The following is a 15,434-nucleotide window of genomic DNA, read 5'->3' on the forward strand; positions in this document are numbered from 1 at the left end:
CTTTGGCAATGGCTAATGGAAACCAGCGGAAGATGGCAAAGCACTAGGGTTCCTGCCACCCATGTGGAAGATCTGGAAGAAGCTCCTGGTGCCAGGTTTCAGGATACCCAGCCCTGGCAGTTGCGACCATCTGGTCAGTGAATCAGTGCATGGAAGATCGCTTTCTCTGTGTCTCTTCCTGCTCTCTACAACTCTGACTTCAAAATAAGTAATAAAAAATTTTTTTAATGTAAGTAGTTTTGTCAGAAAATACCAAATCCAAAAATCCTAGGGTTAAAATAAGAGAAATCTGTAAGCAGCAGCTACCAAAACAAATGCTTCCTTAAATAATTAAAAAAACTCAACAGCACATTACTGAGACACACTTGTATATAGTATAATGTATAAATTTTATAATGATACAGATATTATATACACATTTTATAATGCAATGTGCACAATTTCGCTTTAAAAGGGAGAAATCAGGGCCTGGCGGCGTGGCCTAGTGGCTAAGGTCCTCGCCTTGCAAGCCCCGGGATCCCATATGGGCACCGGTTCTAATCCCGGCAGCTCCACTTTCCATCCAGCTCCCTGCTTGTGGCCTGGGAAAGCAGTCGAGGACGGCCCAAAGCTTTGGGATCCTGCACCTGTGTGGGGGACCTGGAGGAGGTTCCTGGCTCCTGGCTTTGGATTGGCACAGCAGCGACCGTTGCACTCACTTGGGGAGTGAATCATCAGACGGAAGATCTTCCTCTCTGTCTCTCCTCTCTGTATATCTGACTTTGTAATAGAAATAAGTAAATCTTTTAAAAAAAAAGGGGGGAAATGAGTTTTTTTTCCCATTCTTGCATATTTTAAAATGAGGCTTGCTCTAGCATAGATAGTGGCGGCTCAGTGTGAGCCTTAAGCCTGTGCCCGCCGGGTCCCTGGGGCAGTGATGACAACTCACCTCTCCTGTGAGAGGGACTGATCTTTGATGAAGTCCATGACGTCCTTAAGTACAGGGTACTTCTCCTTCACAGTGGGCACAGGTCTGGCCTCCTCCATGGATCGGAAGGAGAGCAGTCGGAGTCGCCCTCGGGTGAAGGGAGGCCGCCGGGTGGGTGTGGAAGGCGATGAGGGTTCCTCGACTGTGGCAGAAGATGCATCCGCTGTGGTGGGGCCACTGCCAGGTGCCAGCCTTGACTGGACGTCCAAGCCAGGGCTCTGGTCTCCCGTGGTGGGCGCTGCTGTTTCAGTCGGAGACATGGAGGCTTGGAAATGCTCTTCCACCACAGAGCTGGTCCGGGAGCGCTTATCAAGGGGCTGCAGGTGGTCAGGTTCATCTGCAGCCACCAGTTTGTCATTGCTTCCTTTTGAGCTTACACCAGGGGGCAAGAATTTTAGTAACAGAAGACTCTTCTGAATACACTCTTTGGCTGAAGGCAAAAAAAAAAAAAAAAAAGGAAAAAAGTCAAAATTAAATATATAGCCTACTTTTGAAAAATAATATATTTAATCAAACTTCATAATGTGATTACAATAATATGTAACTATAACTTTGCCTTTCAAATAAATAAAACAAATGCTTAAACATGAAGGAAGTGTTGTGGCACAGTGCGTCAACTTGCACTTGCCACATTGGCATCCCATATGGGTGCCGGTTGGAGCTCCTACTGCTCCACTACTGATCCAACTCTGCTAGTTCACCTGGGAAAGCAGCAGCGGATGGCTCAAGTACTTGGGCCCATGTGGGAGACCTGGACAAAGCTCCTGGCTCTTGGTTTTGGCCTGACCACCCCAGCCATTGAGGCCATTTGGGGGACTAAATCAGTAACACCAGCCATGATATATATTATTTTTGAAAATGAAGGACAATTCTAAATTCACTGAGTATTCAGTATATGCACATTTTCGAAATTTAGTAAGATGTAGCTTAAAAAGTACCTGATGGGGACAGTTGCTCAGCACAGCAGTTCAAACACTGCTTGGGACGGCTGCAAGCCCAGTCAAGGTGCCTGGGTGCGGCATGTCTGCTCCCTACTCCAGCTCCCTGTGACTGCACAGTCTGGGAGGCTGCAGGCGATGGCTCAAGTACTCAGGTTCCTGCTACCCATATTGGAGACACAGCCTCCGACTTCTACCTGGCCTAGTCCTGGTTTCTGAGGAATCTGGGGAGTAAAATGTTGAATTTCTTTCTCTCTGTATCTGCTAATTGTGCCTCTCAAATAAGTAAAATAATTTCTTTTAAAAAAAATTTTAAAAAATCAAATACCTGACATCTCCCAGGAGAAGTGATTAGAAAAATGCTTCATTTGGAGCATGCTACATCAGGCATTTTCTCTGCACTAAGACTTTAGAAACTGTATTTAACTGTATTGAAGATCTGGTCATCAGATCTTCAACTAAAATTCCCAAAAGGCAAGGTGCTGGTTCTGCAATAAACATGGAAAGGCTGCCACAACAGGTGATGTGGGCACTCACCCAGGTTCTCGGGGTTCACCTCAGCCACATCTGCGCCACGTTTTTCTTCTGCCTCACTGTCCAGGCTCATCAGCGACTTCTGCTTCATTTCTAACTGCGGGGAAGATTTGAGCTACATGATTATGCTGTCCTGAGCGCTACAAGGCAGTCACAGCAAGCAACTTCAAAAGTACACAGCATTGAGGTCATGCAGGGCTTTATTAGCTATGGCTTGTGTAGGGCACAGGACTGAACTACTGTTTGCCCTAGAAGCCATCCGGGCTTTGTAGCTCTCATTGCGCAAAATTACCTTCTTCTATACAAAGTATTAGTTAGGAGGGCTTTGTACCTATGACCTGATGGTTGAACCCAGAACACTGGTGCTGGGGGCCTTTGTCCAAAGCCCACTTACTAACAAACAAAGAAGCCGAGGTCTAGGGCAACAAGAGGATGTGGGAGGGTCACAGATCCAGTTTGCTTTGGAGGTCCGGTCACAAGCTCATCTCTGCTCTGCCCTGAATGAGAGGCCCCTCTAAGTGAGGCTGAGACTCCCAGGCAGAGAACAGTGTTCTTAGGGCCAGACCAGTTCAGGCAATGTCCCAGCAACACTGACAGCTCAGGCAGGAAGCCACATGGGACCCAGGAGAGGCCAAGATCTTGAGGAGAATGTAGAGATCTTGTCCAACTGTTGGTCCAACACTAACCCAGAAGCTCAACCTGCAGTGTGTCTTGTCAACTGCCAACCCTTTTTACTGGAACTGTCTTTGGTAGACATGTTTTGTTCTTTAAACCTCTACCACTGACTGGGTTTCTCTGTGTACACCTTCCAGGCTCTTTTAAAATGCCCTCACTTCATACACTGGGCACCAAGTACGCTATATTTACCACAGACCCTGTGTAAGGCTCTCCATTCCCAGATTAACTCCTATATCTTTTAACTACATGCTTCAACTTATCTGTGTTTTGATATTTCTGTTAAGAATCAGCCATAGAGATTTTCTCACTTACTAAATTCTTCAGTTAGCTATCTTGGATAACCTATATAACTGCATACTCAGCATGTCCCAAACTAAACCACTACTAAGTCTAGGACCACTTCTGGTCAGCATTTCTACCACTCAAGTCACTCATCAGGTACCTGGGAGGTAAGTCCTTCCTTCCTGCTACCCACTCAATGATCAGTGATAGCAACCATGAAGCTGATGCCTTATCTCCTAAGTTCCAGAGACCACTCCGTCTGACCATTACCATTAGTCTTCTGCTTCCAACTTCATGATCTATCCCCTAATTAAAGTTTTTTCCCCAACTACTATGCAGTATTTAAGATACATGTAAGCATATAAAGAACAATACTAAAATACAGGTATTCATTCCCATGCCTAGAAAGAAAAACAATTCTCTTGAACTTGTTTATTGTTCCCAAGTATCTGCATAATTGTGCTACAGATCTGTGTGTAAGAGATCAGATCTGTGCAAAAGCTTTATATAACACTGTACTAAGGTGGTATTCCACAGGCTACATTCTTTCCACTCATCAAGTTTTGAGTCATTTATGCTGATGAATGTAGTTTTATTTCACTGTGACATAATTATAATAACATTGTATATGATTATAATTTCTTGTCAATTCTCCCACTGATCAACATTTGGTTCTTATGTTATTGCTGAGGAAGCACTCTTTTCAAACGCGGATCTCTCCTCTACCAAAAACTGTTATCTGTTGCTTGGTGCTACGGCAAGGCTTCTCCCAGCAAAGTTCCATGGAGGGCTCAATTAAATCCTGTTTACTCTGAATGTTTTCAACAATCATAAAATGACTATTTCAAGGGTTCTAATTCATTTTATATCTACTCACTGCAAAACTTCAGTTAAAAAAAAAAAAATCCCTGAAGCTACATTCTTTAGAACAGAACTAGTTACCTTAACTCAGGATATCATGTTGGGAAAACCAAGAACATACTAAAATAGCATGTAAAGGAAAATCTTACCATCCATATTCGAATCCCATCGGCCAAAGAATACACCTGTGCAAACTCTTCACTCAGGGCGGCCTTGCCCCCGCTATTTACTGGGGAAAGAAGGAGAGCGGAGGAGATGGCATTCAGTTAACACAGTTCGCCACTGAGACGTCAAGTACAAGGTGTCACACAATTCTAAAACATAGAAAAGTCCTCCTGACACTAAGACCTCGGAGTGATGAAAGAGGCCTGAAGAAAAAATTATCTGTTAAACCACAAATACCTGCATTGTCTCTCTGTCACTTCACACTAAATTTCTTAGATTAAGGGTTTCTGAAATGAAAGTAGTATTTAAAAGAGAGGGAAAAAAATAGTGTCTGGAAAGGCATTTTAAACAGCAAAATATCTTTTGAAAATACTGAGTAAAAAAAAAAAATTATTGACACAGAATAGTTCATGGTACAGTGAGCAACAACAATAAAAAAGTTAGAAACAAAATGATCACATTTTAAGAGTATATAAAAACACAATATGCATGTGTATACACATGTGTATTAATGTACACGTACAAATATTTTTAGATAAAAGGCATGAGACATAGGAAAACGTTAATAGAAACGAAACTGCAATATCTTGTACACTTCTAAATGAATGCATACCATTTTTATAATCACAAGAATCACCAAAAATATTTTTTAAAAACAAATACTTAATGAGGTCTGACCTCTCTCTCCATTCAAAAACAAATATCCTGGGATCAACACTGTGGTACAGAAGGTTAAGCTACCACCTCAACGTTAGCAGTACACCGAAGTACTCACTCAAGTCCTGGCAGTTCCACTTCTTTTTTTTTTAATAGTTATTTATTTTTATTGTAAAATCAGATAGAGAAAAAAAGAGACAGAGAGAAAGATCTTCCATTTGCTAGCTCATTCCCTAAGTGGCTGCAAACTAAGGCTGGAGCTAAGCCAATCCAAAGCCAGGAGCCAGGAGCCTCTTCCAGGTTTCCCACACAGGTGCAGGGTCTCAAGGCTTTGGCCTGTCCCCGACTGCTTTCTCAGGCCGCAAGCAGGGAACTGGAAGGGAAGTGGAGCAACCAAGACATGAACCAGTGCCCATATGGTTTCCTGGCACATGCAAGACAAGGACTTTAGCCACTAGGCCACTATGCCAGGCCCAGCTCCTTCACTTCTTCTTTTCTTTTTTTTTATTGTTCAAATAAATTCAGTAGTTTCATTGGGAGACCATCCTTGGTCTCAAAGTAGAGCTGGTAGAATATCATCTCCTCCAATGAGATGTCACTACACAACTTCAACAATAGGAAGAAATATCGAAATTAACAGCATCATGAAGTTAATTAACATGGTAATGAGTGACCAATATGTTAGAAAATGCAAGTTCTTAACCATATTCTGTAACTACTTCCTTGACATCTCAATTTCAGTACATACACAACCAGCTGCTATAAACCTTTTTTTTTTCTCCCAAGCTTACATGTTTTTGACCACGTTTCCACTGGTGCACAGGAACAGTGGAAGCATCAACATTAACATCCATCATATATATAACAGGTGAGTACTAACTTAACTTCAAAGTTCCTATGCAGTTACATCTTGTTTAGCATTAACAGTCATAAATTGATAAAAGTTTTTTGGGGGAAGAAAATTCAGCCACAATTTAAACTTTGCAGTATATAGTGATTAAGCATGGTTTTACAGAACTTTGCATTTTAACAATTGAAGAATAGAAAAGTTTTAGGCAGGTGAGCAGGGAAATCCCCAACAACCCAGTGAGTCAGGAAGAATTTAACTCTACATCCTACCTAGTAAAGTCCAGGAGAAGCAAATAGGGAGCCTGACCAGTAAGTACAGGCTGAGCGATTATAGCCTAGTTGGCCTTTTCCCTGGCTGTTCCAGACTTCTATATCTATATCTATGTCTCTCTCTATCTGACAAGCCAAATGGGAAGCCTGATCAGTAAGGAACAAGCTGTGTGATTATCAATTAGCTGACCTTTATTAGTCTCTGTCTATTGAACTAATTCGGGGCTCACAAGCAACCCTGATGGTCGGTGTAACAGAGGCCTGAGAGCAAAGGCTAGATAGAACTAGATAAGGACCAGAGAAAGCTCCTCTTCTGAGTCCAAAAGGAAAATTACAACCCTTTTATTTCTGAGTACCACCTGGGGCTCCTGGCTGTAGTTCCGTTGTCACCAGACCCTATGAGAGGGTTTGGGGCTGCTACCATCCCGTGTGGAAAATCCAATAGGGAATGAGTGACCTCAGAGTTCTCAGCCTCCGAGGGCATTCATATTCCCTGTGATCTCCTAGGCAGTCGGGAGCTCCTCTACTTCTAATCTAGCTCCCTGTCAATATGCCTGGGAAGGTAGCAGAAGATGTCACAAGTACCTGGGTCCATGTGGAAGACCTTGATGAAGTTTAAGGCTCCTGGCTGTGGCCTGGCCTGGCCCTGCCTTCTGTGGCATCTCTTCTTTTTTAAAAATTTATTTATGTATTTGAAAGGCAGAGTTAGAGAGAGAGATCTTCTATTTGTTAGTTCACTCCCCAAATGGCTGCAACAGGCAGAGCTGGGCCAGCCTGAAACCAGGTGCCAGGAGTTTCTTCCAGGCCTGTGGGTATAGCCCATATGGGATGCCAGTGTTGCAGGAGGCAGCTTTATTAGCTATAACACTGATCTCTATTGCAGTAGTTTGGAGATGGAACCAGCAGATGAAAGATCTCTCTCTACTACTTCGCCTTTCAAAAAATAAAATAAGCCTTAAAAAATCATAAATACCCTAGAAGAGTGTGACACTCTATGACACATCAAGGCATAACACAGTAAATACTTTTCAAAACTTAGAATGTGCCCTGGGCTCTGCAACAGAGGGAACACAATGCTAACAACAGACATGGTCCTTGCCCCCCATCTAGTTTACTCTCTGGTGGGAAACCTACTTCCCTAACAGGTTAGAAATCACCCAATGTTTAGACAAGGGTAAGGAAACTAGAATAGACAAAGTCCTTCCTCAAAGGAGTTCACTCTAAGAGGACGCATAAATGGTCCTCAGGTAGGTTACCTACAGCATGAAGACAACACAAAAAGGACTGAGACATATGGTGCTTCTTTCACACCATCCTTGGCAGGCATTCTAACCCAGGCTACACACAGAAAGATATTTCCAGCTCCCCATTTGCTGTGTGTTTCTCTTCTTCCATGAATGTGATTGAATACTATCCCTGCAGGAAGGTTTTTATTTATCACTATACTGAAAACTCCCTCCAAGAACAAACTGTCTGGCTTTCTTATCACTCACCATCTGATTAAAAAATATATAGATTCTTTTACCTCACAAAACCATACATGTTACCTCCCCATTCCCATTCCTCAAAAGAGATACTCTTCTGTATGCCATTTGTTTCCATGAATCATGCTTACTTCAGTGTACCTTTCTTTGAGTAACTTTTAAACGGAGACATTGAGGGTAATGGAGATGTTTAGCAGCAGGAAATAAAAACTCCACAACATGAGCTCTAAAGGACTGAGTAATATAAATGACCATGGTAACAATATCAATAATAATAACAGTTAGCAATCTCCTCTAAGGGAAGGAGTATCTTTCTTCACTTCACATATCACTTTGCCAAGGTGCTTGGGAAAAGACACTCCTCCTCTTTAAGAAGGGGTTGAAATGCTTTACCCCTAAATAAGCGTTACATAGCATACTCTGTGGGGCCTGTTAGGTTGCAGGTTGTACAACTGGTAGACAGACTTGGTGTCCCCCAGGGAGCATGAGGGAAAGGAAATTGTAAGGAGGCAGCAGGCTTCCAAAAATGGACCCTCTCTTGGGATGGTCCTACAAAGAAGCTGTATGCCCACAGAGAACGCTTGACACCACATTTTCCTGTTGGGTTGTCAGCACCTCAATAACTCAAGCATTTACAATCTGAATTGGAATTTCTCAGATGCAAGAACCAATCACCTCGAAACCAACTGCAGGTAGGAGACAGGCACAGAAGGCTATCTGATGAACTGAAGCTGCACACTTGAGTATCTGAGCACTAGTGTAATCCAACCTAAAGGTTTTTCCAGTAAATTTTTTGGCAATCTTCTGTGAGAAGTAATGGATAAAGACAACCCAGCTGCTGACTGTGAAACTCAATGTTGCTTGCCACAGGTTACAATCTGTTAACTACAACTGGCCATGAGTTGTTTGACTCTTGGCAAAGTAGAACTAATAAGATGAAGTTTATGGTTGCAGAAATATATTTATATGAAAAATTTTCACTAAAAACAGGCTTCCTAAAAACTTAGCCTTCAGATCAAAGCAATTAGCCTTCAGATCAAAAATATTCCCTGTAAAAGTTACCATATTTTTGCAGCTTCTCATATAATTCTGGAGTGCGATATACCAGAGCAGCAAAGGTGGCGTTCACAGCTTGATCAATAGTGGAACCAGCAACTATATCTGTCTTTAGGGCCTGTTTTCTACATGCCTGTGTGAATCCTTTGAACAGTTCTGAATATGGCCCACAGAAGTTCTGAGCAGGCTCTGACTGGGCAAAATCAAGGAGAAAACGGCAACAGGGATCATCAGGGATGCTCTTAACCTAGGAACAACAACAACAACAACAAAGCATTCATATTTAACGTGTTCATTCAAAAATAAAATTCACGGAGCATCTACTAGGCAAAAGCAGAGTATATAAAACATGACAACATTCTTGGAAAGTTACATCTATTTTAGGGATACTAGACATAAAAAATGGGTTTTAAAAATTAAATGTAAGTAAAACATTAAAAGTATTTAAGCTAGTGCTACCATCAAGCCAACCATTACCCAGTGTGAAGTGCCTAGAAGGGACACCAGGTGCTGAGAATTCAACAGAGAGAGGTCCTGGCAGGCGGAAGTAATTCAGAAAAGCCTCCCTGGAAGACATGGGCTTTGGACCCTGAGGGATGGATATGTGTGGCCCAAGGAACATAACCCTTAGCAGAGGTTGAGACTCGGTGGGGAGACTGACCTGGCCTGGAGCCTCAGCAGGGGAGTGGTGGGAACTAGAGTCAGAGAGGTGAGGTGAAAGGAGACTGCAGGGAGCCTGGACTGGCACACTGAGGAGATTAGACTTCACCCTGTGGGCAACAGGGAGCCATCAATGGTGCTTGGCAGTAGAATGACAAGATAATGCAGCGATTTATAAAAAAAAACAAATAAACAAAAAAACTTGGTAGGTACCAATGCAACAATGCGGGTGCAAGATGAGGGCCTCAAAAAGATGGAGACAGAGAAAAGCACAGAGATGAGCATCACCAGCAAGAGCTCCAAGAGTCTGCAGCTGAGCAGACAGAAAAGGGTGGGAACAGGGTGGGGATAAAGGGATGGTGGAAAGCAGAGGTTTGAGGCCTGTGGCAACAAACAACGACGACAAAAAAGAAACAGGCAGTCAGTGGGACAGTCTGGTTTTATACTTCTGAGTTAACAAGGCATGCTGCTGCCAGGGAATTAGCTAACTGGAAGATGAAGATACAGAATTGGGGTTGTGAAGAAGAACTGGGGCTGGAAACTGATACTCAGGCACTATTCCCACAGATGTGACAGTGGACAGCAGAAAAGATGGAATCCTGGGGGCCGTGAGAAGGGGGAGGCAAGCATGAATGAGCCTGCCCTTTAGAGAAGCAGGAATAAGGAAGGCTAATAAAGAAGGCAGGAGGAGCAGTTGGATCCAAGAGAAGACAGTAGGCCATCACAGCCTCGAAGGAGAGGGGCTCAAAGAAGCCAAACCTCACAGAGGAAAAGGAGAACAGCAGTTGAGGAAGAGCCACTGGATTTGGCAGCTAACTACTAGGGCAGGTGAGGGCGGGGTGGAGTAAGGAGAAGGCGAGAGGGAAGATGAAGGGAGAAGGACAGAAACAGGACAAATGAAAAATAGAGAGCAGGTAAACTTGATTAGTCTGATCCACTGAAATACTGTGCTCAAGCCCTAGGGAGAACAAGAGCAGAGCACGAAGCATATGCCCACGGGCACTGCAGGTGACTGGAGTGCCTGCTAACTCCAGGAGGGGCACTACCCAGCACCCGCAGCATTTCACTGCAGAGCCAAGTAGTTAACATTTTTGACATTCAACACACCCTGGCCCCTGAGGGACAGTGCAGATAGCAAACAAACCAGGGACAGCTTCTGCTCTCAAGGAGCCAACAACTTAAATAAAAAGATAATGGATGAGCAAATACCTCCTTACGATCATGGTGTGGGTGAGTGGGCCAGCTCGCTTCTAACTCCAGCTCTGGACAAGTCTGGTGCCTGAAGACAGGTTTCCACAAGGGTGAGTTCAGGACTAAGGCCATTTTTGCCTGGGGAACTGCCATGTTACTTCCTAGCTCTGAAAGAGAAGGTGTATAAGAGTTTCCCTTAGTACATCGAGTAGCTTTAAAGCAACATGGAAAAAATTAAAAAAGAAAAAAAAATCCTGATCCACTATTAAAATGTAGAGAAAATTCACCCACATGAACGGAGTGTAACTGAGATCCTTCATAAATACATATCACAAATAGCCTTAATAAGTCCTGAGATGCTGCAGTGGTGTGGGACTTGGGGAACAATGTGCTGTGAGATGACTAATCAGTAGGGTAAGTTAACAACAGAACATGCAGCACCATGAGGATACAGCGGGAGGTCACATGGGACACCTACACTTACAACTTGTAAACTTATTTGGCAAAACCAAATGGTTAGATACCCACATTTTTGTGTCTCTGAAGAAAAAAAATAGTGGTAAATAAGCAACAATGTTAAAAATAGTCATCCCTGGGTGCTAGGATTAAGGATGATTCTGTTCTCTGGTTTTACCTGACAGTAATTTTTCTTTTACGATAGCCAAAACTCATGAAATGATAGAGGAATAAGAGATACTAGAAAAGTTCATCCAATAATTCTTATTCCTTGGAAGAATCTTATTGCTAAGGTGAACAAATCACTGTGAGAAAATTCATGTATCTGCATCTATTTACACAACTATTCACATATTTAAAAGATGTACAATAATTTATTCTATATTTTTACTTCCTGAACTCTAAATCCACTCATAAAAATTGTGACCATACTGTCTGTTCTCCTCCCACCAGCAGATCAGGTCCTTCATGATGAGTTCCCATGTCGTAGTCAAGGAGCTTCATGCCAATGGCCTAAGGCTCAGTCCTAAGGAAAAACAGTACTATCAATACCTTACCCTTGGGGCAGGGACTTACGATGCACAGACTTGAGTGCCATGCACTGGGAAGCCAGGCGCCCCATCAGTCTGGAGACAAGGAGCTGTAAATCCAACCCCCAAGACACAGCAACATCCGGCAGGCCATAAGCAGTGACGGTGAATTTGTAGCCCCACTCGTTGTTACTGCTGTCAGAGTGAAAGAGGAACTGTAGCCGGGGACCAGCCTTAAAAGTCACTTTCTAGGGACAAAAAGAAGTCACGTGATCAGATATGAGGTGGTAGTACTTCCAGAAGAGACATGCCTTTCATGGTTCAGAACACCTCAGATTTAAAGTTAGTCTGTATTTCCATAGGCCAAAAATACCACAAAACTACCAGGGTAGCACAAAAGGGGTAACAAAAACCAGAAAATCCCCAATTGTACCCTGTGAAACAGTTTGCAAAAAGTTAATGCTCAGCTATTATTATTTTCATTTTCATTTGAAAGGCAGAGTGACAGAGAGACAGACATCTTCCATCTGCTAGCTTCCTCCCTAGATGGCACAGTGGCTAGAGCGAGGCCAGTCCAAAGCAGAAGGCAGGAGCTTCCTCCACGTCTCCCGTATAGATGTAGGGGTCCAAGGACTTGGCCCATCCTCCCCTATTTTTCCAGATATATTAGCAGAAAGCCAGATTGGAAGTGGAGCCATTGGGAGACTGACACTGCAGGCAGTGGATTGATCTGTCCCAAGGCCAGCGCCTACTGCTCAGCTTCTGACATCCTGCGTGGTCTTTTGCTTACTACCTACCCAGTCAGTGATGGTGTCTGCATAGCGCTTTGCTCCCAGCCAAGAGTCCTGGCAGCAGCAGGTCATAGCCTGAAGCAGCAGCCCAGGAACTCAAGTAGACCTAACCATGAGGTGGACCATGGCTTTCCCCATCATGCTCTGGGCCCTCGTGTACACTGACCACTCCTTTCTTGCTAAGGATGACAGTTTCTTGCTTACTCTGGACAGCATTTATTTAGACTTGTGGTTGTCAAATTTTCCTATGAGGAGTCAATGCTGATGACTCTATGGACCACAGCGTGTCTGCTGTGACTACTCCATGCTGCCACTGCAAGCACACAGCAGGTATTTAAAAATGCAGAAGCAAACAGGCATGACTAACTGCTGGAAAACTGATTTACACGATATGGCAGACTGGGACATAAACCCTCTTTTCAAAGAAAGCCTAATGAAATGTTTCCTTTCAAAGATCATACAGCAAAGGAACTGGGGCTGAAGTGGGTGTTCTATCTCTATTCGGGAATATCACTCACCTTAGGCCACTTATCAGTGCCAACTTTGGTGTCATAGCGTGTTTTTCCACCTCTAGCATCAGTGAATTCCAAATAATCGTACCTGTGAACGTATAACCTCTGTTAGTTTTCCTTCTCTTGTTTAGGGTCCATCATGGGGGAAAAAAAAGAGTAGCACTTACCTTTTTTCAGTTTCACACCTCTCATCAAATTCCACCTCAAAATAGGTTGCTCCTGGGCTCACAAAGACAGATACCTCATGGCAGTTATTTTCATAGTTGTGGGCAGATTCCTTGGTCCACGTATGCAACACCACGGGCTGCTCCTGCTGCCAGGTCTCCACATCCAGCTAGGCAAACAAAGGCAAACAAAGGAGATGGCCTGCATCACTCACACCCAGCTACCGGCGGCAGACTGCGTCACGCTCAGTGCTCCACACCATGGGTTTATGCAGCCCTGCAGGAGCCACCAGGCAGGCTGACAGGCACCCTGCTGCTTCCATCCACACAGATCACCTCAGACATCTGTGCTGCTGCGCACTTTTATTAGGCTACAGGGACTCTGGAATCGGCCTTAATCTGCTGCTTTTTTCTCCTCATTTGAGTGTTTATTGGGTTGGGTATTTCCCAAATTCCCGGCACTGTCCTAGGTACTGGGGTACACAATGGAACCAAGGCCCCTGCCCTTCTGGAATCAACAGCTCACTCTGCAGCTGGACACGGGGGAAGGGAGGGCACAGGACTGAGACAGTAAGTCCAGCATGTATGCTGGTTTGCAAGAAGAGCAACAGAAAAATAACACAAACATTTAGAAAATGCAGGGCTATGTGAAAAGTTCTGAAACACTAAATATATACTGACTCAAAAAAAATTGTGAAAGACACATCTTTTGACTTTCAACCATGACAGACCCATGTTTTATAAATCATTTCTGGCTAAGCTTCTGCCTGTAGCACTGCCATGTCATATGGGGGCAAGTTCATGGCTTGGCTGCTCTGCTTTGGGTCCAGCTGCAAGCTCTGACCTGGGAAAGATTTGGGGAGTGAACTAGCAGATGGTAGATTTAGCTGACCCTGCTTCTCTCTATAACTCTTCCATTCAAATACACATAAAATAAATCTTTTTCTAATAAAAAAAGAAGTCTAAAATGGCAGGACTCAAACTGACATACATACGGGATTCTGGAGTTAGATGACTGGTTGCTTTGTCCCCTGTGCTGCAATGCCAGCCCATGGCTCTCTCTTTTTTCAGCTTTATTTGTGTTTTTAATTTTGAAAATTTCAAAGAACACAAAAGCACAAGGAAGAGTCCAACAAGCCCCTTGTATCTCTTTCCTATTGATGCCAGGCCAGAACAATTTGAACTGGCCCCTTCATCGTTGGAAAACCACCAAGAACATTAAGGGCATCTGTGCAGAGCTGCGGCTGGGGCAGTCCGAGGCAGGATCCCAAGCGGCTCGAGTGGCAGCCTGCGTTACCTTATTCAGTCCTCCTGCAGGGTCAGCGCATAGCTTCTTGAGTAGCTCTGTCAGGGTGCTGACCTCCCTCAGCAGCGTGCAGTGGGGAATGTCTAAGGGGCATAAGTCCAGCAGGAAGATGACCTACAGGAAGACCAACAGAACTTTTGGCTTCTGCCTGGGGTGCAGGCCACTACCCCTCCTCCACCCTTAGCCCTGCCCACCACAGACAGCCTCCCACCCCCAGTCTCTTACCAGTTGTCGAGCTGCCATGGAAAACACTGAATTACATAATTTTTCGACTATGGTTTTTCCACTATACTGCAACAACAAGGATCCCAAAATCATTCTCATGTTGGCCAGAAACTGTCCCACATCTGCCAGGAACAGAGAAAATAATGAATCTCTGACATGGTACAGCATCACTCATCAGTGATCAGCAAGGGCCATGAAAGCTGTGCAGGGAGAGGTGGAGACTCCCCAGCAGAACAACCAGTGACAGCCAAGCCCCGCACAAACGCTTCCTTCTGGGAGCGAAAACCAGCATGGCTTTCAGTTTACTGGTGAGTGATTGATCTGGGGTCTTGACTACTTATCAACAGAATGAGTGAGGTCAGCAGCCTCTCTTTTCCCTTGGGTTCACAGAGGGCCCAAGCATTAGGGGTGTGAACCCAAGGGGCCAGGAGCTAGGTGGCAGGGCCCATACCAGAAGCACATGGCACCAAGAGTGATAGGACTGACTTTTTCATACACAACCTGACAGACACTGCCAAGTTTCATACAGTTTTCTGTGGGTTGGCAGGTCAAAAATCTGAGTATGTTCTGTAAGTAGTTTTAAGGTCACAGCAGTACTCACACACCTTAGATTTCAGAAGTTCAGGACCTGATCTTTCACATAATTTGACTAAAACAGGGATGACATAAACAGACTCTCCTGAAGGGTGCTGTCTGATCCCAGAGGGAAGACCTAGGCTGGAAAATGACCTGACCCTATAATAAAGCATACTTGGGCACACTACCACATTCAGGCAGGAAACTTAAGGCAAAAAGATGTGCTATAGGGGCAGGCACTTGGCATAATGGTTACCCAAGTCCTACATCAGAGTGCCTGGA

General features: G+C 44.1%; 1 protein-coding gene across 6 annotated transcripts in view; it reads right to left on the reverse strand.

Moving 5' to 3' along the window:
• Positions 1-15,434, reverse strand: part of ZZEF1 (zinc finger ZZ-type and EF-hand domain containing 1) — a 108,311-nt gene that overhangs the window by 40,601 nt on the left and 52,276 nt on the right. For all 6 annotated transcript variants that reach the window (XM_058676319.1, XM_058676315.1, XM_058676318.1 and 3 more), the window contains exons 20-29: positions 14,577-14,698; positions 14,343-14,465; positions 13,049-13,215; positions 12,888-12,969; positions 11,625-11,826; positions 10,611-10,759; positions 8,748-8,988; positions 4,410-4,489; positions 2,443-2,536; positions 929-1,397 (exon numbers count right to left, since the gene is read on the reverse strand). In XM_058676319.1, coding sequence (XP_058532302.1) covers positions 929-1,397; positions 2,443-2,536; positions 4,410-4,489; positions 8,748-8,988; positions 10,611-10,759; positions 11,625-11,826; positions 12,888-12,969; positions 13,049-13,215; positions 14,343-14,465; positions 14,577-14,698 — 1,729 coding nt within the window. The remainder of the gene's footprint in view (positions 1-928; positions 1,398-2,442; positions 2,537-4,409; positions 4,490-8,747; positions 8,989-10,610; positions 10,760-11,624; positions 11,827-12,887; positions 12,970-13,048; positions 13,216-14,342; positions 14,466-14,576; positions 14,699-15,434) is intronic.

This window comes from Ochotona princeps, chromosome 17 (assembly GCF_030435755.1).
Source record: "Ochotona princeps isolate mOchPri1 chromosome 17, mOchPri1.hap1, whole genome shotgun sequence".
NCBI lineage: Eukaryota > Metazoa > Chordata > Mammalia > Lagomorpha > Ochotonidae > Ochotona > Ochotona princeps.